General features: G+C 33.2%; 1 protein-coding gene and 1 pseudogene across 4 annotated transcripts; both read right to left on the bottom strand.

Moving 5' to 3' along the window:
• Positions 1-1,518: 1,518 nt before the first annotated feature.
• On the bottom strand, positions 1,519-6,829 carry LOC114394791 (CSC1-like protein At1g32090). 4 transcript variants are annotated; one of them, XR_003662842.1, is made up of 5 exons: positions 6,052-6,829; positions 4,303-4,548; positions 3,887-4,032; positions 3,703-3,793; positions 1,519-1,808 (listed from the first exon to the last, which is right to left on the bottom strand). XR_003662842.1 is itself a non-coding variant. In XM_028356464.1 (5 exons), the coding sequence occupies exons 3-5, from the start codon at positions 4,464-4,466 to the stop codon at positions 1,606-1,608; spliced, it is 513 nt and encodes a 170-aa protein (XP_028212265.1). In that variant the 5' UTR covers positions 4,467-4,548; positions 6,052-6,160; positions 6,300-6,829; the 3' UTR covers positions 1,519-1,605. The 4 variants fall into 4 exon arrangements, 2 of the variants coding, with proteins under 2 accessions (XP_028212265.1, XP_028212264.1); XM_028356464.1 differs by lacking the exon at positions 3,703-3,793 and having other exon boundaries at positions 6,052-6,160; positions 6,300-6,829; XR_003662843.1 differs by lacking the exon at positions 1,519-1,808 and adding an exon at positions 1,815-3,592.
• A 3,729-nt stretch (positions 6,830-10,558) lies between these two features.
• LOC114397224 lies at positions 10,559-12,759 on the bottom strand (annotated as a pseudogene).
• Positions 12,760-23,027: the final 10,268 nt, after the last annotated feature.

Genomic DNA, 23,027 nt, shown 5'->3' with positions numbered 1-23,027 from the left:
ATATCAAAAGCTACTCTAAGATCATTAGTTAGCAAGTGATAGTTATTGGCACCAAGGAATAACAAGCTGAGATGGCTAGTGAAGATAACATACAAATCTCAATAAATTAAAAACTAAAACCTAGTCAATTCCTTAAAAAGGCAGGAAGCATCATAATTCATTATGCAACAAAATCAAAGCATAAGTTTCAGTAAAAACCCTTCAGTAAATGATTTGAAAGTCCACAATAAACTTATGAAAAAACTAGGTGTTAAACATTAGATAACCAATATTTTTAACAGACATACTAACAAAGACAAAACACAAGGATAACCTGAAAAATGCAAATATAAGAGATAAAAAAACTAACCTCTAGCTGGAATTTTCGATTCTGAAGAGTGCTGATATCTGAATCTACTTTCTTCAGATGCACACATTTCCATGTATAAAAACAAACATGCAATTTTACATAACAGAAAAGGAAATTTTACACATGTTAGACAAGTGGCCTCAGATATCTTAAGAAGGGGGGTTGAATTAAGATATTACAAACTATTTCCCCAATTAAAATTCTACTTTGATTTTAATGCAAGTTCCTAGTTTCCTTAAAGATGAATTTCTAAATGATGATTCAAATTAAACAATCTGAATGTAAATGTAAAGCAACAATAAATAAAAGAGTTTAGGGAAGAGAAAGTGCAAACACAATTTTTATACTGGTTCGGCAAAGTCCGTTGCCTACGTCCAGCCCCCAGCAACCCTCTTGGGAGTACCACTATCTTGCAAATCCTTTACAACTTCTGAAACACACAAGGACAACCCTTCCTTTGTGTTCAGATTTCTTTACAACAAGAGATCTTCGATCTCTTAATCCCTTTTCAGAAGTATGAAGAAGAGAAGAAGAAATCTCTCTTGAAAGAGATAGATTGTACAATGAAGCACTCAAATAATTCCTTATTGAATTGCAAGTGTTTTGGCCAAGGAATGTTTTAGAGGATAAGACAATTTTGTTTTTGAGAAGATAAGACTTTTTGTTCAGAAAAACTCTAAGCAAATTCGTGTTCCAAGTCATATATAAATAGACCTTTGATGGTCATTCAAAAAACAATTTGAACAGATGTGACTCTTGAAAATTATTATTTGAAAATCTCCTCTGGTAATCGATTACAATACTTGTGTAATCGATTACAAGCTTTAAAATTTGAATTAAAACATTCAATAACTGCTGGTAATCGATTACCATCCAAGTGTAATCGATTACAGAGTGTAAAATTTGAATTCAAATTTCTAATAGCTGTTATAAATAATTTCAACTGCTGGTAATCGATTACAAGACTTGTGTAATCGATTACATGTTTTCAAAAACATTTAAAAACATTTTAAAAACATTTCAGGAAGCATTTTTGGCCACTGGTACATTACATCTTCTGGTAATCGATTACCAGAGAATAAATCTCTTTTAAAAACATTTTAACTTCAATTCTTTGGTCAAACCTCTTGTTGTTTCAACTTGGAATTTTCTTCCTAAGACTCTAGAGATTATCTTGATCATATATCTTGAATTTCTTGAATTCTTGTCCTGAATAAAACTTGAGAAGTGCGTGATCCTTTGGCATCATCAAAACATCAAAATATCTTTACTTCTACAACACATATTTGTGAAAGAAATATTTTACAGAATTTCCAAGCCTTCTCCTCAAGATTATTCCTAGAACCAGAGGAAAGCAATTTTCCTTCTTTAAGTCGATCTTGAACTCTATCCGAGACTTTCAAATTTCCAGAAACATCACTTTGGCCAATAATCCTGTTTTCTCCTATATCTCCTGTCACTGCAACAACAATTAATGATATCTATTTATTTTAGACTAAAACATGAATAAGGATCAGAAACAAAATGAAATAACATTTTGTTTTGAAAAGCAAAAGAAATAATATTATATAAAGCCAAACTGGCACAAGCAGCTGTTAAAATGAAATAACATATTAACAAATTAAGGTTTGCTCCAAGAAGGGCATATTCCAGTTTTTAAGTGCCTCGAAAGTGAGAATGGAATTTAAATTTCAATTCAAGATATGGTTAACCCTATATAAAAAAAACACCTTTAAACAACAAGACTGTCATGCCCACGGCATGTGACTACTATGAAAAATAATTGTGAAGATTAATATCAAAAGCCAACAAAAATAGAAACCTCATATTCATCATTGCACAACTACATAGTAGAAAATTTCATGGCACACAAAATGCAGTCACTTTTAGTGGATAAATTATTATAAATTTATTATACTCACCTTACCTTTACCTTTAGTTCTTATAATTTATAAAAAAAAAAAAATACATTCATATTGAACTCCAGCCCAATGTGTCTTTAAGGTGTATGAAAAGATGAACCATATGATGATCCGCTGGTTAGAGTTGGGTGGGCTGCATGACGGCTTGAAGATCATTATAAGTCCTTTTATTACAAAATAAAATTGTATATATATATATATATATATGTATAAAGGATTAAAAAAAGTGTACTTAATAGTTTTAGAAAGGAGTGGCAGCCACTGAGGTTGCGGTTGCGCACTAATTGGAATATAGCATATTTTAATTTTAATATACATTTACATGCAAGAAGAACAATAATAGACCGTCAATGCCAACAAAATCTAATTAAATAGTGCACCCAAATCAAATAAAGCTAATTAAATAGATAGATATGGTTGCTTTACTTGAAATTTAAAACCTAACAAGGAGTAGTATTTATAGTAGTAATTAAGATTACGCCAATAGGAAACATATATGACAGGAGTAGTATTTATAGTAGTAATTAAGATTACGCCAATAGGAAACATATATGACAGGAGTAATATATCTAATATTATCAATTATCAAATTACCAGTGACACAAAATCTCTTTAAAGAGGTTGTTGATTTACATTCACTTTAACTTATCAAGATTTTTATCTGTAAAATTTACTTAATGTTAAATCTCGTTTCTCCGATAATTATAATAATAAAATATTTGTTAAATAAATTATATTAGTTATTATCAATTTAAGTAATTAGAATGGTCTATAATTAAGAATGTGATTAGTGTTTTGATTATTATTATGCTGAAAATCAAAAGCAATTATAATATATTTAGTTTAGATATGATTTGAATTCATATACAATTTTGTATGAACAACTCCTTTTTTAAGTAAGGAGATAGAAGAGTACTAAATTTTATAGCTTTTGCATACAACAATCATTGAAGTATTTAAATTTCTCTTTCTTTATCTCTCTAGGTGTGTAATAACATTTGGTGTATTAGGGTGTGTCTGATTTAAAAGAAAAAATAGAATAGATAAAAATTAAAGAGAGATAAAATAAAAATGAAGTTATATGTTTTGTTGTTTGGTTTTTTTAAAATAAAATAGAAATAATACTTTTTGTGCCCAAGAAAATCGTTTCTGTTTTTGTCTAAAAACTCGATTTCTTTTACCTAAAAAATTGATTTTTTTTTTTTTACCTAAACTTATTGTGCCCATGTGTGTGACCACTAAACTTATTGACCTGTGGATCAGTCGGTTTGTTATCTTCCTATTCCTTCTAGAATTCAGTTTAGTACTAGGCCCCTTATTCCTAGCAAAAGCATAGCAAGAAATAAATCATTACCATCTATCTGCAAAAACCAAGTATCATATTATAAAAGCAGATATTACACACTAAAATTTATATTTTCTAATACTTACCTGCTCTGCTGTAATGCCATTTTCAAAAGCACTATACAAGCTTTCTTTTGTAATAGCCCCAACAAAAAGATTTGGAAGTTGATACTCTACCCTGTGTACACCACGCGTACTGATACTAACACACTTTTCTATAATTATATATAGATTAAGAAAATAGCGAAGCAAATTAAGAAATTGAACTTACTTGATAACATGTTTTTGAGATGGTATATAACCAATGGCTTTAACCTGAGAATCTCACCAGCAATTCCAGCCCATCCATCAACCATTATGTATGTCATAAAGAAGGTAGCCTTCATTGGAATGGAAACTCCAATCGTTCTAAGAATCCTATAGCCAATAATAAAATTCACAAAGACCAATCAAGTGGAAAGTAAAAATGAGTTTTTTAACTGGAGAGAAAAAAAATCCTGAGACAATGAAAAAGAACAGAAAAGATTTACCAAATACAGTGTAAAATTCAATAAAGTCGCAAAAAGGTTATAGTATTTATTGCATTAAATATATGAAACTGCAAGGTTGATTCAAGAATAGAGCAAATCTAAACACAATATATAGCCAGTCAGTCACTAACTCAGAACTTCTTAATTAAAGACATACTGAGTAGGTGACTGGTGAAGGAAAGCATGCAGTTGCTGAAATGCAGTCCCAGTCACTATGCTTCCCAAGAAAACATTCACCAGCATAAAATAATAATATTTTGCTGCTGTCTTCCGCTCAAGTGTTGACAATGCAATATATCCCTCAATTTTTGACATGATCATTAGAACTGTGGGTAGAATGTAGAAAAATATTTTAAGGGCCAAACCAGGAAGCAAATCTTGTAGAAAGGACTTGATGAATTTCCTGCCAAAAGCCAAAAATCCTTTGTGAGGCTAAGTATAAGACATGAGACTAAAAGAAGCAGGTAAGTACTCAACTCCAAGCATGAGTACAACTTTATTAAGCCAATAACTTACAATTCAAGAACAATATTCATCAGTTTCTAGAGTAATTACTTTCTCTATTATATATTCAAAAACAAATTTAAGTTAACTTACAATTCTATAACTGGTCTGAGGAAAAGAGCAACATAGCTATATATTAAAGTACCAGAGAGCCATTAACATCCAATGAATAAACACTAAATAAAAAATTAATTCCTCTGGGAAAAAGAAAATCATTGTGTTCACACATATACAGGAGAAAATGTATAATACTTGGAGTGCAAGACTTAAACCACTGTTGTCTTCTTGATCGAAATACAATAACTGTGGAAAGATAATCAAAGTATTAAACACCATAAAAAAACATCATTTTATAAACCTAACAAATTAATGTTTTTAAATATAAAAGTTATATGAAAATCACTAGAACAATATAAACGCACACATCAATGTTTTACAATATACAAGGAAAAGAGAATATTTCTGAAACGGTAAAAACAGAGAACAAAAATAAATTACACAACCAAGGGATAGATCACTATTTTGCAGTGAAGTAAGAAACAAAATTATTTTGCTAAGAGTTCAAGTTCAAGTTCAAAGTTACTTAAGAACAAATTAGTATAGTGAAATAGAATCAATCAGACCTTGCTAATTGAGTGCATCTTAGAATCTCAAGTAAACCTCAGCTTTATAACATGCACTAAATTAGAAACATCTTCAAAAACTAATTAGTCTTGTAGTTGCACTGAGAAAAGATTGAAATTCTTGGATAGCATTATGATTCAAGTTCCAATTTTTCTTTAATTTTCTTAAAAGAATTGTTGATGTTTTGAGAACATCCACTCCCAAAAAACTAATCTTACAAGAAATCAAATATTTTAAGAGAGGATGTATTGCACAGAGTCATGTACTGCACAGTTAGGCAAATAAGGCAAGAGAATGTAAATAAGATTTATCAAGAGAATGTACATAAAATTGGCAATCTGTGTGAAGTTATGAAATTTGTGTGAAGTTTTAATTGAAATCAATGAACCCAAATTCACTTAAAAATTTGATTTATCCAAGAACCTCTCCAAATTCACTTACAAATTTGATTCCAGCGCCATTGAAATCAATGAACCCAAATTCACTTAACAATAACAACAAGCAAAGCGACAACTCATTCATAATCTATTTCTTTGTTTTCCATATAATTTTAAATTCAATCAGTTACTTAATTTGAATTAATTGTTTAATCAGAATTATTCAGTTTTAAAGTGAAAATTGATCTATAGTGACAATATCATTAATCATTTGGAAGATATGGAGCCCAAAAGTAAACGAAGGAGATCCTTGAAACGCCTGCTTACCATTGACATTAGTAACAACTAACAAACAATTTATAATTGCAAATAATTTTGATGCTTGGTGTGAGAGTTATCACCTTGGTGTGAGATCTCCTCGGAACACCTGCTTACCATGTTAGCTAGAAAGCAAGTTGTATACCTGAGCCCACTGCCTCAGCCTCGTATTCACCGTCTGAGGGTTATCACCTTCATAATAGTTCACACCAACAAACCAATCAAATCAACAACAACAAAAATAAACGAGATCTTAATCCAATTTTATCATAATTAACACATAAATTAAATAACTCATAAATAAATTGAAGAACAAAATTTAAATTTTGACTTGTTAGAATTAGAGTCTTGTCTCAATAATATTAATGTATGATAAGGGAGTCGTTGTAGCATTTGTTGACGGTGTAGTAGAGGCCGAGAGCGGGTAGAGTATCGGAGAGGTGTTGATCGCGCTCAACCTTGGGGGAGGAATATCGAATCCAAAGCCTAATTCGATGTAGGCAGGCCTTGAGCTCATCCACGTCCTCATCGGTGACGCTTTTACTGTGGCGGTTCTTCCAGTTCCCCTTGCGGCGGAGCCACGCCTCGTTGCGGAAGGCGTCCAGCGACCACGACCGCTGCTTGAAGAGCAGTGACGCCAACAACAGAAGTGGTGGGCACTAGAGCAGGAACGGAGGCGGCGGCGCGTGGGTGTCGGGTTCCGACATGGGTATTGAAGACGACGACAGGCACAACCCCTTGGTGCTGGGGTTGTGCGAAGGTCGAGGGACAATGGGTTAGAGAACACTATGGCTTTGTTAGTTTTTTTTTCTTTCGGCGCTTTTGAATGCCAAGGGACACCACAACCTTTTGTGGAGACCAGTGAGATAACGATGGTGTTTTAATAAAACTCGTTGTAATTTTTATGACCAACACACATTCTAAGACGGTTTTCAATAATCGTCTTAGAATGTGTGTCTACAAGGCTGTTTTCAGTAAATAATTACAAAAATGCCACCAGTTTGTTTTCTAAGGCGGTTCTAAAAGAATCGTTGTAGAATGACTGTCGTAAAAACTCTCGTTCCTAGTAGTGATGTCAATCAAACTATTACAATATATTAAACATATAACATCCATCATGTCTACAGGGAAAAGAAATGTGCAGCTGATGTGGGTTAGCTCATCATGCTTGTTCTCTCAAACACCTTTGACTTCAAGTGCACTGTAACTTGGCATGTCAAAATACGTTCTTAACATTGGTCATCCAAGCACCATCTACAATTTAACTTCTCAAACCATTCGGCGGATTCTAAGTCTCTCATTCCAGCAGCATAAACCAAATTCGCTTATGTTCCTCAAAATTCGATAACTAGTATAATTACTAAAAAGTTAGGAAGAAATGAAAAACACCTTGATACAACATGTATTGATAAACTTGAGAATTCAAATAACTCTACAAATTTAATTAAACATATAAAATAAATTAATATATAATGATTTGAGATGCAAACATAAAAGAAATAAATATTTGAATTTTCCTTTCTTTGGAGGAATCATACTTCCGGTTCTTCCTCCGTTTGTCCTTCTCTCTCATCCACCAACAAACATCAGCCACATGCACTCCCTATGTCATGTTAGGTTGGAGAAAAAATATCACATTATCACCCTTTTCTGGTGCAACAAGAATGACAAAAGGTGAGCTGGAATTAACCCATTGATGCGAATGTATTGAAGCCAGTTGCAATAATGATGTTGTCTCTTGCATGACACACAATGTACGATTTTTTAGAAAAGAAAGAAAGAAAGAAAATAGTAAAAATAGATAGAATGGGGACTTTATATTTGTAAAAAAATAACAAATCTAAAGAGATGATATTTTCTACATAAAAAAGATAGAGAGAAAAGGCAAAGAAAAATTAAAACATATAAAATACACACACTTGTGTATAACATTAGGCACTGAACTTATACATAAAAGTTAAGTACAAGTTAACAACAAAGCCACACATAGTTTATAGAAGTCGAAGAATCGATGAACCTAAAATACCAATTGCCTAGTATGTAGAGGGCTTTGAAACATCCACACGTACAGTTTATAGAGAGGGTTTTTCTTTAATAAATAAAAGACAATGAAACATAGAGAAAAAAATAAGTAAGAAAGAAGATAGTAAACATGGGAAAATAAATAATGAAAGAATCAAGAATGGAATGAAGGAAAATATCCTATCAATCTTTATCCCCAATTGACACCTTTCTATATTACTCTCCCCCAAAAACATGTTGACTAGTAGAAAATCAATACTTACAAATGCCTAGACCCACAAATGCAATGATCTTATACTGTAACACATAATTGTTGCTTTTCTCGATCCATTTGCAACATATAGCCATCCAAATTAACTAAGACAATAATTTGTCTAGATTGCTTTTACAGATAATCTTACTAACCACGCTATAGAGAAAAAATGAAGGGAAATAATAACACATTAAAAAAAGAGCATTACCTGATGATGCTACAGCCTGCCACACTAATCACAAGTAAAGCACAAAACAATAGGAGCAAAGATCTGCGAAGGAAAATCTCCTAAACCTAAAACCCATACAGCAAAAGGTCCAAATTGGAGCAAGAATAGAGAATGTAGCAACACTAAAATAATATAAAAAAAGAAGATAATAATGGATCAGAAAAGAAGAAAACTTTAAGTTGAATTGAATAGGTGTCGCGAAACAAGCAAAAGTTTGAGTAACGGTAGTTTGTGTAGTTAGGTTTGCAGAGATGGTGTATTTGTGTCTTCTCTAGTAAGGAAAAAGGGACTGGGCAATTAAAGTGAAAAATTACGAGAAAGTGAAGGTTAATAAATCAAAAAATCAATTATTGTATCAGATTCACTTTGTGTATACATTACTTTTTTCATGTTATCCTTTAACAAAGAACATGAATTTATTTATGAAGATAATTATAAATAAGCATATATATCTTGTAAAAAGAGAAACCAAGAAACAACTTTATTATCTATTGTTATATATTATAGACTAACATACTTTCAATACTGTCCTTGTATCTCTCGAGGCAGTGCTTCCTAGTGTGTCCTTCCTTTTTACAGTGATGGCATCTAATGTTAGGAACATAACCTCCACCAATCTTTTGTTGTGGCTTAGATTCTTTTTTTTATCATGATTATTGGTTTTCTTTCATGATCTACCCCTAGCAGTCAATTCTTCACCAATAGCAGAGGACTCTTCTTTCTTTCATTCAATTAATTTGAATTTGAAGCAGCATGTACTTCATCAAGAAATAAAGAGGCTCTTCCAAAAAGTAAGGTTTCCTTATAATGTGCATGGGTTTTAGGTAAAGAACATAAGAATAACAAGGCTTGATCCTCATTATCTATAATAACACCAATGCTTTCCAAATCAAGAATTCATTTGTTAAACATATCTAACCGTTCTTGTATACATTTATCTTGATTCATCTTGAAAGAATATAAAGCTTGTTGATAGAGATGATTTACTAGAGATCTGGTCATAATCGATTTGGAGACTTATTTGAGTACTTTATCACCGACACTCAACATAATCGCACTGTAAGCTTTCTCAAGCATTGATTTCTTATCCTTGTCAGCCATCGGTTTTTCAACCTTAGCCTCTCCTTCATTTGTCATAGACTAAAGTCATTTTGACCACTGCATTTCTCAACATCGTACTCGGCTGAACCCATGACTCAAGTTCCAGGTTCACTGCACCAGTTTTGAAAAAAAATATAATTTGATTAAAACCCCCTCCCAACCTTAGCCGCAAAATCCACTTATTCGGATTCGTTCAGGCCACACAAGCAACAAAAATACAAGTATCCCTCGTGGCATTGCAATTGGAATCAGCAAGTAATCACAATCACAAAAAGGATAACTATATGAAGAAGATAAGTGTGGGACCAATAGTATCACAAATCATTCCCTACCTCACAATGTTATTGGACAAAAAATCTAACATGGTGTGTTAACATTGAAAGACACTTGATGTACATCCACTAATAATAGAGAAGTAATTTCATCAGGGGATTTGTCAATCCAAATTTTCTCATAATTACAATTAAAAGCAAGACAAGCCAAAGTGTGTGCCACCTTGTTAGAACTCCTACCAGTAAGAAGTAAAGACGTGGAATAAGTAGCTTGTGCCAAAATCTAACAGTTATGTAAAACTTGTGTTATAGCCCCTCTTAGCCTCTAGGGGATGTCCTCTTGGAAAGTACTTTACCTCTAGAACCTATACCATAAATGAATCTGATTGTTAAATTAGTGTTGTCCTTAAACTACTTAATAGTTGGAATCAAATATTTAAAATACAGTAGTTGATTTTAGTTTAGGCAGTGAGGCAAATCCCAACACCAAAGCATTACATAGTTGAATATTTTAAAATCTACTTGGAACAAATCCCATTAAGGATCGATGCTTTCATTAGAACAAATCCCATTTATACAGTTTTGTATTTTTGGTTGACAAAGACACACAAATTTATTTTTTATTAGAGAATATTGTACCTTATGGCTTTATTATACAAAGGATGCCAAGTTTAGTCCTTGCCAAGAGAGAACATGAGTTTTATTAGTTATTCCTACAAAGCCTTGTTAGATATCCATCTATTGAACATGGCAAAGCATTTTTCAGGCTTGTACTCCAGAGCTATGTGGCCTCCTCCCTGAAAATAGATCAGTGAAAAATAATAGAATAAAGAACTGGCAAAGATTGGCATATACCTCATTCTCAATGCATGATTGTTACAGTTTTAAAACAAAGAATTCCATGAGCTAGTGCTTATTACTAAATTTATAGACAAAATTATACGTGGTTCATAATTAATTTGTGCAAATAAGATGCAATAATCTAATAAGGCCTAATTCACCAATCTTGAACAATATACTCATGAAGTGGAATCTATATGTCACACACAACACAAGTGCAACAAGGAGAACAGGACACTTGCCTTCACAGTTGCAAATGTCATACGATTGGAGTGAGTCCTTGTATATCAAACTACAGAAAAACAAATATTAAGCACAAAATTGAATTAACCTTTTAGATAAATTAAGTCTAACTACAGTTAGGGGAATACCCTACAACTTGGCCATTTGTATAGCATTGTCTCCAATCGTCCACAATGGAGTAGTTTAAAGATCTTATCCATGGTTAAGTCACCAAGAAAGGTACTCTCATGTGATGATCGCCATTGTTATCAATATACAATGGTTATTTGAATGACAAATTCAAATCGATTCTTCTCTGTTACCTTTTTCAATATATGAACAGAGAAAGAATATTGACCTGTATATCAATGAACGATAGCCTTTTCTACTGACATTTACATCAAACTCATAGCTGATTGAGATATCCTCATTGTTAGGTATATCAAAGGTACAATGATGCCATTTTTCCATACTTCCCTACAGCACATGATGCCAAGCTTTATCTTATAATATACAGTTGTATTGCAATGCTAACTTTTTGAGAAAATTACAATCACTTGTATCAAGTATAACTTACGAATATGCAATGCACTCTTAACATTATCATCATTGGCCCAATAATTGCAGAGGAAGTATGAATAACTCTAACAATGTATGTATAATAATAATTTATTTCTTGCTATTACGTAGTAGTGCATTCTTATTACCTTTGTGAGTTGGAAACTGGGATTTTCGAACACCCTCCACTAGTCAATTATTGAATGTCACGTCATTCCTCATTAGTGGAAACATCTCAATTAGACACCATACTATTTTACAAACCACACTGTCACACACTTTGAGGTTTACACATTTTTGCCTTAATTTTAGTATTCAATTTTTAACAATTGGTTTTGGTTGCAGGTCCAAGTTTTGAAACTCTGACTTAGGAAGTTAAGTCTTCATTAACAACTAGTGTACTTCAGTGGATAACTAGTGTACTTCAGTGGATAGTTTTGTGTACAAAGAATACTGCCCTAATCACACTCCTTGTTGTTGTTTGTCAATATCTTTATAGGTATGCATTTGTATGTCCCACACTTGTGATCAATACATGCTTGTTCATATATACCTATTGTTTTATATAACTAGTTATCAAGGTGTATTGCGAGTGAACCTTAGTTTCCCGTTTGAGATTTAATACAATGATTAATACAGACAATTTGCATTAATCGATGCATTGAATCTTGAATTGTCCGTTTGGACAGTTTGGGAAGACTCATTTTTTTATAGGTGATTCATACATATGGGTTAATTGTGTTTTGTAAAATTTGACAAAATTTCGGTATATTGCATTTCAATTTGTTCTTTGAGTGCATACTTGAATGTGGTGGATGATGACATGGCACCAATGCGAAATGCTACCAAAATTTCATCAAATTTAACAAAAGACAAAAAACCCCATATGTATTAATCAACTATAATAAAAATGTATTCTTGAATGGGATAGGGCCACACCTTAAGTAAAAAAAGTGAGGTTTTCATGCATGCCATATAACTTAATGAAGTGTCACAGCAAAGGGAAAACATGGATCAAACTTGGATGAAAGGATCACCCATTACTCAAGAGTATGAGAATGGTGTTGAAGAATTCCTGCAATTTACTGAATGTAATGCCCAATCATTGCATGGGAAATCTTTTTGTCCATGTGTTAAATATGGAAATGGGAGACGACAATCAGTAAATGACATAAGAACCCACCTTATATGTGAGAGTATCATTCTGAATTACACAAAATGGATATGGCATGGGGAACTGCCAGACATGCCAACAGTCTCTAACGCTGAGCCGGTTAATATAGACATGAGACATGGTATAGAAGACATGATTCACGATCTTGGGCAACACAATTTTTAATAAGCACATGTACCTTTGTATGAAAAAATACAAAATGATTCAAACAAGCCTTTGTATTCGAGGTGCACAACTTTCACAAGGTTGTCATCGGTGTTAGCTTTGATGAACTTGAAGGCCTGATTTGGGTGGAGTGACAAGAGCTTCATTGAATTTCTTGTGTTATTGAAAAAGATGCTTCCTGAAGATAGCACATTGTCGAAGAATCACTACGAAGCGAAAAAGATTTTATGTATAGTTGGAATGGAGTACCAAAAAATACATGCATGCCCTAATGATTGCATTTTGTATAGAAATGAATTTGCAGAAATGCATAAGTGACCCATATGTGGGGTATCATAGTATAAAGTTAAGGATGATGAATGCAGTGATGAAGCAACCACAAACATTAGTCATATGGCAAAGGTCTGCTGGTATCTTCCAATAATACCAAGGTTTAAGCGATTGTTTGTTAATGCAAATGACGCAAAAAACCTTACTATCATAAAAAAACTAATGGAATGCTCCGACATCTAGCTGATTCTATGTAATGGGAGACAATCGATCATTTGTATGCTGATTTTGGTGGTGAGCCAAGAAACCTTAGGCTTGGTCTTCCTTCGGATGGAATCAATCCTTTTGGTAGCTTAAGCACTAACCACAGTTCATGGTCTGTTTTGCTAATGATTTAAAACCTCTTTCATTGGTTGCGCATCAAGTGAAAGTACATTATGCTTTATATGATGATAACTGGTCCAACGCAGCCAGAGAATGATATCAATGTCTATCTTGCTCCCTTGATTGAAGACTTGAGAAAATTGTGGAAAGACAGGGTTGATGTGTGGGATGCGAATCTGCAGCAGACGTTCACCTTGCATGCTATGGTTTTTTGTACCATTAATGACTTTCCAGCATATGAAAATTTGAGTGGATATAGTGTAAAAGGACATCACGCATGTCCTATATGAAGATAATATATACGAGGCACCGAAGATTTCTCAAACCATATCACCCATATCGGTGATTAAAGAAAGCTTTTAATGGGAGTTAGGAAAATGAAAGTGTGCCAAAACCATTTGCTGGAAAAGAAGTTTATGATCGGGTGAACGTCATCACAACTGTCTTTGGGCGATTAAAGAGAGCTTTTAATGGGAGTTAGGCTGATGTTAAGTCTTCATTCACTTGTGTAATTTGTATTAACAAATGAAAGAAGATTTGAGCATGAAGCAAATTATGTGTGTGGTGTCTGTTGTTGACTTTTGTTGTGATTCCAGTTGTTATTACTCGATTAGCTATTTTGAAGATCTTTTAATTCCAGTTTGTGATGTTTCCATGGATGTTTTGGGGTTGAAGTTTGAATTATCAGACAATATTTCTTTTACAAAATATCTCTAAAAGTAGAAACTTTTAAGCTAGTTGTATCAGTAGAGTTTAACTGCCTAGGATCCTCTATTATCCCCTGCAAAATCAGAAAACCTTATACTCCCTTGACAGAAAGAATAAAGTATATCCATGTTTTAGTCTTGTAGAAATTTTATCATGATATTATCATAGCATGACTACATTTATGTAGAAAAACATCCCATGCCTTGTAGGTATTATGATGCATATTGTTTTGTGTATCTTGTTATGCAAGTTGTTATGTGATTGTAAAGATTCTGTCATTATTCATTACCCAGTTAATAACCCTATTCTAGTGTCTTTAACTGTTGAATGTGTGGTTTTAATTTTAAGATTGGTAGGTGCATATTTGTATATATTTGCATGGATATGTTAGTAATGGTGTATGTACTTATAAATTTTTCCCAAGTGTAGCCATTTATGATGATTGATTAATGATTGACTTTGTCTCCCATTGGTACCAAGTACTCCATGTAGTTGATCCCAGTTGGTAGGGATTTCTTATTTATTAGATGTTGTTAGGTTGACTTGCACTACATTTATAATTAGTTTCTGTTTCCAACAGCTGGTTCTAATAAGGAGTGGAAACCAAATCCAACAAATATGATTAATTAGGGTTCTGGACCAGCTACTGCATCTGAGGTTCTTGTTTTAGTTGACCCAACTGGGTAGTTACAATCTGCATCTAGTGCTCTTAACTTTGGAGAAGCTACTTCAAAACTATAGAGGAAGTTGGAGGATTTTCATCTTCCACGGTGTCAACATGTTATACTTCCAAACCATATCATTATGCTTGATTCTGAATAGAACAAGTTTAGCATTGGAAGTTTGGGAGTTGCTTTGGGAGTTAATACAAGCTATGTAAGTTGCCCAGTGAGCGAAAAGAGTTCTACACTTGTTTCTGAAACATCTCAAACTATTGAAGAAATTGTGGAGGAGTAGGATTCAAGGTACCTACTACTAACCGGCCTAAATATATTTTTCCCATCCACTTCTGGTGTTATAATGCTATTTATAAGAGCCTAGATATTACTTTAACCCTTTTTGTAGTTTTTTTTTTGCTGCAACAAGTATTTGAGGAAAACATTTTAACTTAATTTTCAATATTTTTCCATTTTGTTTTTTGACAATTTTTCTTTAAACCAACACTCAAAATGTTGCGATTACTTCTGAGGTTGGAGATTTTCCTAACCATCCACAATCACCCACTAATGGAGTTAAGAATTTGTCATCAAGTGAGGTTGATGGCTCATCTAGTGCTATTCAAGAGAATAACGAGTCCAAGCAAGACGATGCTTTGCCATCTGGAGGTCATCAACACTCATGGGTACTTACTTCTCCAAACTATAGTTTTGGATTCGTGCCCCCAATGTTGGGTACTCAGCTAACACAGTTTGAGTATCAAACACATGATGCTTCCCAACTTCCAAGTTTTATTGTGAGCCTGCTACCTATATTTTTTATTGTTAGTTCATTGTTTAATTCATTATGCTTTTTTTGTTGCTTAAAAGTTTGATTGTTATCTTACTATAGGTTCATAAACAATTGGATCTGACTAGTTACTATGCCCAGTTTTACCGCATAGGTGGTGATAGTGACGGTCGCCTTTCACCTTTTTCTTCTCGTGGGGCTAACACTAAGTACAATGGCAATATTACATTACATCCTGCTCCAACTTGTCAATCTACTCAAGAGGTTTACATTGATTTTATTGCTACTATTCAAATTAAATTTTGAACCATCCATATAATATGTTATGTTTCAAATTTGGAAAATCCGTATCTTGCACTCCCCCTCCTTCATACTGTTTTCTTGCATGCTTCTTGTATTGTAAAATTGGATTTCATTTCTAATTGTGTATCTATTTTATGCATATTTGGTAGCATAGTTTGATTATGTAGAATATCATACAAAGAATGTTATTTTCTGAAAGGATATTATGTTTAGTATATGTTTGATTGTTGATCCATTTCCCAAATGATATTTTAGTATATATTTGATCCATTTATTTAATGGTTTTTAGGTTTGGTGATGGTTGAAACTTGAAAGTATATTTGTGCCTCTATACTTGATTCAGTTGGATTTTCTTGCATGTACTTCTTAAGTTAAGCTTTTTATGTCCTGTTCATTTTTTGGCTTTTCTTTCCTATTGTTAAATGTCAATTGAAATGCTTTTTAACATGGAATTGATCATTAGCACAGGAGTCAAGTTGGGAAAATTATGAATAGAGGAATGATAATTGGCAAAGTAGAACCTATTTATTTCTAGAGTTTCTTTCAAACACTTAATTTAAAATTTCGTGTTTCATGGAATTGATCAAAGTGGAAGTGAAGTGAGGAAATGTTAGGGATGTAAAGTCATTTACAAGCCTCCACAATTCAGCTAGTTTTTGGGAAAATTGGTGCTTGTCATGGTATTAGAGTGTTTCCATATTATATGACCTCATCTTGGTACTATTCCACCGCTAAGTCCCCTTAAAATCTTGAACTTCTCTCACATGGTATCACAACCTATATAATCAAGTGGTGTTTTGTAGTTTGGTTATTGTCACCTCATTCTCCTAAATAAAGTTGAACTTTAGCACTAGACTGACATCCATGCTTCAAGCCTAAAGGAAATGACTCTTATGCGATGGTGAAACCCACCTAAAAACTTCAACTTTTGGGAGAGTTAGTTCTTGACAAGATGTGACACCCTCTACCCCACACATATATGTACTAATAATAAAAGAAATAATTAAAAAAAATTAAACTTAATTCAAGTTTTTAAAACATATTTAAATACAAGCCTTTCAAGAGGGTAGCAGGCTCACATTCACCTTTCTAACATCATCATAAAATTTTTCTAAATAAATAATAAATCCACTTCGGCTCAAACATGGTCGTCTATAAAACCCTATACCCCAATGCCACATCCTATCAGAGCGTTGTGTCCCGACGTCCTTCAGCACATGGTTCCTTAAAGCAATTCACCTAGTCATCTGCTCCTCTGAACACAAAGTTCAAGATCATCACAAGATCGAAACACAAACAACACACGGGGAGTGAGTTATCACATTCCTAACTAATAGAGAAACAAGACAACTAGATATACATATCATATAAACCAAATAAAACTTAGTTACACATAATTCACGTAATTCCACCACTTTGTCATTCAAAGTTCACTTTTCAATCATCAATCACATTATACAAGAATCACACGCTCTGATCAAGACATAATAACACATCAATTTCATAATAAACAATTAGCAAGCGCATGAGACAGTTATGCTAAGACTCAAGCCTATATGCTATGTGGTACCATGTCAGTGAAAAACCACCCTGGGCGCTCAGGAGTACATAACAAGACACACCACACAATGGGTTTGTCAGGTCACTCTCACTAAGTAAGATCATAGGGAGACCAGTCAGGGTCATGATGTTTTGCGAGAATGCTCTAACCATATGGGATCAGCATAGGCTTAAAGAAGCACTCAAACCCGGTGACCCCCAAGGCCTACACTCCGAAGAGTTCGTCAGGGCCTCTCCCTCCTGATTCAGGTCCAACCCCTAAAATCATTTTAGCACATAGACACTGCTCGTGAATTATACAATACCCATGACCTCACACTCGGGCGTTAAACACGTACAACATATTACGCTACAATTTAACACTGGTTCCTAAATAGGAAACCTACATTTTCTCTTTAACATTGGTTCCTAAATAGGAAACCTACACTTTCTCTTTAACACTGTGCATTTACACTTTTCTCAAGATAACATTGGTCGGGTTATTGTACAATTCACAGCTTACAACACAAATAATGTCACATCAAGAGTTAATCACACACTTATTTACAACCAAAACTCATTCACAATTTCACATCTCATAATGTCACAATCCATCATCACATGTTTTCACGTATCTCACAATTCAACACATGTTCTACTTTACACTTTTACTCAATCTCAATACCAATATTATAATCTCAAGGCAACATATTATTCCATAATTCATCACATATTTCATTTATAAACACTGCTCATGAATTATACAATACCACGACCTCACACTCATGTTTCAAACATGTTCAACACAATTACGCTAAAATTTAACATTGGTTCCTAACTAGGAACCTACACTTTCTCTTTAACATTGCGCATAAACATTGGTCGGGTTATTTTATAATTCATAGCTCACAATATAATTAATGTAACATCAAGTGTTAAACACATCCACTTATTCACAATCAAATATCATGTCCACACTTTAACATCTCATAACATTCCTAATGATATTCATAAGGTACAACACACACATGTTCATCAAATTTAACCATAATATTCTCAAACTCCAACACTTAATAATTTTTAAATCATACTATAACACTCTACAATATTATTCACATAAATTATTAATATAAATAACTACCTCTATATATATAAGCTAGCATACATCATATTGAATCACAAATATCAAAGTAAGCTTTCAATGCACAAATTCTAAATGAACACTTTGGTCAATTTCAATTATGATATTAATTTTTTAAATTATATATAAAAACCTAAAAAAAAGCAAGAAAAAGAGAAAATACAAAATCAATATCTCTCTCTAAATTTTTCCTTACTTTATTTCATCAATTCATATTAATTAGAAAAATGTTCGATTTATAGGGTTCACGCTCAACACAATAGCATATCAATTTCACAACAATTGGTCTGTCAAACATATATAATTCACTGTAATAATTATAAGGATAAAATGAAAATTGCAAAAACACCCCAAAACTCATTCCAATTGATATCTCTAAGGATCCCTACACATGTTCTCACTAATCCCCAATTGTGAATAACTCATCCATTACCTCTGAGTGGACTCACGTGTCTTCAGCCAGCAATACCAGCATCTCTAGCGGTTCCCTGAGATTCCTTCAGTTATTCCTCCGACTGCTTCGATAGAATTCCCAAACGTCAGAGAGACGAAGAAGAGATTGAAACCTCCACTTGTACTGTCTTCATGCGATTCCTTTTTCTCCCTCCACGAATATTATCTTACAAATCCCAACGGTGCAAGTGTGAACAATTGAATTTCGAACAACATATCCAAATTTCATGAAAATCCAACAGTTAACGAAATCGGGATCATAGTTTTACCGAGACAGTTTTGGGTTTCTGCGGGAAATTAAAAGGCTACAATGCAAAGGGTTTTCCTATAAGTTTAGAAATGATTTTGAAATTCCCCAACGGTGAGAATGCTCAGAATTGGGTTGTGAACCTGGTGTTTAAATTTCACGACGATCCAACGGTAAATAAGTCTGAGATCGTCGTTTTTCTGAGACAGGTTTAATGAGCTGCAGGAAAAAGAAAGGGTTTTGAGAGGAGAAGGGGAAAAACGAAAATGAGAGGCAGAGGAGGCTGAGGAGTCAGTCTGAAAAACCTAGCATGTTGCTATTTATTGCTAGGGGCATTTACGAACTATTATTTACTCTATTTATTTATTTTTATTATTTTTACTAAAAAAAATTTAAATTTATTTATGAAAAAAATGGGATGTTACACAAGACACTTTACTAAATTAGAGAGATAACTAATTATCGTGTGCTGCTAAAAAATGATGCTTCCATTTGTTAGATGATTTTATTAGAAATGAATTGGACTTAACTAAACCCCAAAAGTAACGACTGTCGTTATGTGAATGAGACCATTCTACAACGGTCGTTATGTGAAAACCGTCTTAGAATGGTCGCATTCGAAGAAGGTGTTTAACTGAAAACCGTCTTTGAATGCGACCAATCTAATACAGTTTTCACATAACAACTGTCTTAGAATTGCTGCTATTCAAAGTCGGTTATGAGGGGACTATCATGGAAAGTCAACACTTTCAAAGACGGTTGACAACCATCATGGAAGGCTTCAAAGGACCTTCGTAGAAGCCTTTTTTTTTCTAGTAGTGACCACACAAGTTCGTAGTCATAAAGTGAGCAATTCAATGAAGTAATGATGTTGCATTTGTTGAGTGTGCGCTAATGTTTCCATGTGGAAGTCGCACTACACTTGAGATTTGTTTGCTTTTAAATTTGTCTTGATCTTATGTGGCTATATATGGCTATGGAGGAATAAAATGATCTTCACAAATAAGGTGTTACAAGTTCAGGATATTTTTGAGGAAGCTAAAATTATTGCTTGGAAATGGTTTAGGACAAGGTCTAAAGGATTTGTACATTCCGTGGGTTGTTGGATGATGAGCCCATTAGCATGTCTTGGAGATCAAACAAGATTATACAGTGCATACAATATTATTTTTGTTTCTGGTGCAAAGAAAGTTTGTATGCAATAGTGGATAATGCAGAATTGGATGGTGGTGCAGTCATTTTTCTCCTTTGAGATGGTGTTGGTGATATTTGTATCTTGGAGAAGGATTTTTGTTTGTCATTGAATGTTTCTTTGGGAAGAAGTTTTGATGCATGATGTATGAATTGGAGTCATCTGTCGGTGGAATTTTTTAACGTGGTAATAAAAGGCTACAAAGATGCATAAAAGTAACTTTTTAATCCGTTATCTGCCAGCATAGTTTGTTTTGGATGAACTTTACAACAATAAAAGGATATCTATATAACTAAATGAATGGTTTAAACCATGAAAATATTTACACTTCTTCCTTGACACAATCACTATCTTGGTAGCAAGGACTATTTGATCAATGAATTTCTATGCACAAAACTTTGTTAGTTTCTTTTAAAACATGTTGAAGAATAAAAGTTCAAAAAGTTATTTTTAATGAAAATGCAAGACTGTTGCTATGTAACATAAGAAAATAATAATACCTATCTGGATGAATTTTTTTGATTGACTTATGTAATTAGTTTGGTTGTTTAAGGTTTTTGTGTTGCTAGAGGATTCTTTCCATATCATAATGAATTTACAGGGCAAACATTCTTGGTAGGCTTATTTGGAATTCACAAATGCTAAAGATCTTGGGTTTACTATTACTTTGTTTGATGACTTTTTTTATTCGTGGGTCGTGTTTTGGTGATTAGATAAATTATGTTAAGATTTTGATTTTGTTGATCAAATATATTAATTTATTAATTTGTTAATTTAATAATGTGACATTTTTTTCTTCAAACTATACTTATTTTTTCACCTAAAAACTTAATGTATTGATAAACAAATTGTTTTTGTTAAACTCACTTCTAAAATCTCATTTAATGCAAGAGATAAACATATTTTATACACTCACTTTTAAAATCTCATTTAATGTAAGAGATAAACATATTTTATACACAAATATATCTACCATAAAATGTATTGAGATTAAGAGATAAATAATCATCTCACTTATCAATGAGAATTGTACCTTTAAGAACGAGTGAATAGGCATTTTGGTTCCTGTCTTTGTAGTCATTTTGCAAATTAGTCCTTATCCTATTGAAATGTAAAAAATAGTTTCCATCTTTGCATAAGTGTTGCAAAATAGTCCTTGCTGTTAAATTTGGAAGTAACGTCGTTAGTGAGGTGCATTGTTAGTAATTTTAGTGCCATGTAGACTGTTGTGTTCTTCATCCTCCTCTTTGCCACCTGCCGCTTCTTCTTCCTCTTCATCATCAGGCTCGTCAATACCATCATCGTCTGCATCACCGTGGTTTTCACTATCATCGTCTGATTCGACACTGTCATCATCACTTTTCTCAAAGTTCTCAGAAGCAGCAGGGGTTATTGTGACATCAATTTTTGGGTCTGTTGTTAAGCCCTACTGCATAATGCTAAAGGGTTATTGTGTAAACTAAGGAAGACTTTTCTGTGATGGTACAACTGCATTCCATCTTTCTTCATTTGAGAAAAGTGAGACGAATGGCCGGTATTCGGGATGCAAAGAGCATTCTTGTTAAGTTAGAATGGTTTTTGAATTGGGTCACCTTTGTGGCAAGATCTGTACCTCATGAGTAATAGCTATATATACATTATTGAAGGACTTGTCTCTAACGATATTTGACAATACACATATCTCTTCCAAATGCTATTGTCCTGACATTTTTTTTTTTGCCTTTTTATATGCATAAATGAATTGCTAGATAAAAAATTAGACTTATTTTCTTATAGTCATTATCAAGCGAATTTATTTGCACACTCGTACAAATTTTCCTTCTCATAAAAATAAAAATATTTCAGATTTAATTTAACAAATAAAAAATTGAAAAATATAGTTTCTCACACCATTTTTGTAACCGATTTCCACCTGTTTAATAGGTTTTCACTAGTTTTGAAATTATTTGATTTTTTTAAAATAATTGTGATATACATCTAGACATGTTAAAATTGTTATACAGTATTTTTTTTATTCTAAAATTGTTATACAAATTGTCCACATGTATGTTGATAGCAGCACAGGAGCAAGACCAAGGAGGAAGAGCAGAGCACCAACCTACCTTAAGGATTTCACTAGCCGTTAGTGTCTGTTGATGATTGTTGTTGTCACCTGCTGAGTTGGAAATTGCTGAACTGGATATCAAGGGAATAGCCCTTGATCTTGTTTGCCATTACTAGGAATATTCCCTTTCTGTTAGGACCTGTCCACACTAAAATACAAATTCTGTTATTGTAAATCCATTATAAATACCCATCTAATGAAAGAAGGCAGCAAGAATTTCAATCTCAATACTTATCTTTTAATTTGTGCTTGAGAGGTCTGGCCCTCGAAGTCCAAAACTTTGATCATTCATAACATTTTGGTGCTCTCGCTTCATGCTCATGGCAGACAATCATTCAAAATCTTCCTCGGACAAATTGGAAGATGCCATAGCCAAGCTTACAACACACCAGATGAGCCTCAACAAATGTCTCCAGAACATGACCCCCAAATTGGA

This window comes from Glycine soja, chromosome 18 (genome assembly GCF_004193775.1).
Source record: "Glycine soja cultivar W05 chromosome 18, ASM419377v2, whole genome shotgun sequence".
Taxonomy (NCBI): domain Eukaryota; kingdom Viridiplantae; phylum Streptophyta; class Magnoliopsida; order Fabales; family Fabaceae; genus Glycine; species Glycine soja.
This window is presented reverse-complemented; position numbering and strand designations above follow the sequence as displayed.

Coding starts and splice junctions, on each gene's coding strand:
- LOC114394791 (XM_028356463.1), bottom strand. CDS start 4,466: ATGATCATGTCAAAAATTGAGGGATATATTGCATTGTCAACACTTGAG. Junction 4,033..4,302: donor CTTCACCAGTCACCTACTCA/GTATGTCTTTAA, acceptor TATTGGCTATAG/GATTCTTAGAACGATTGGAG. Junction 1,809..3,886: donor TCTCAAAAACATGTTATCAA/GTAAGTTCAATT, acceptor TTGTTGTTGCAG/TGACAGGAGATATAGGAGAA.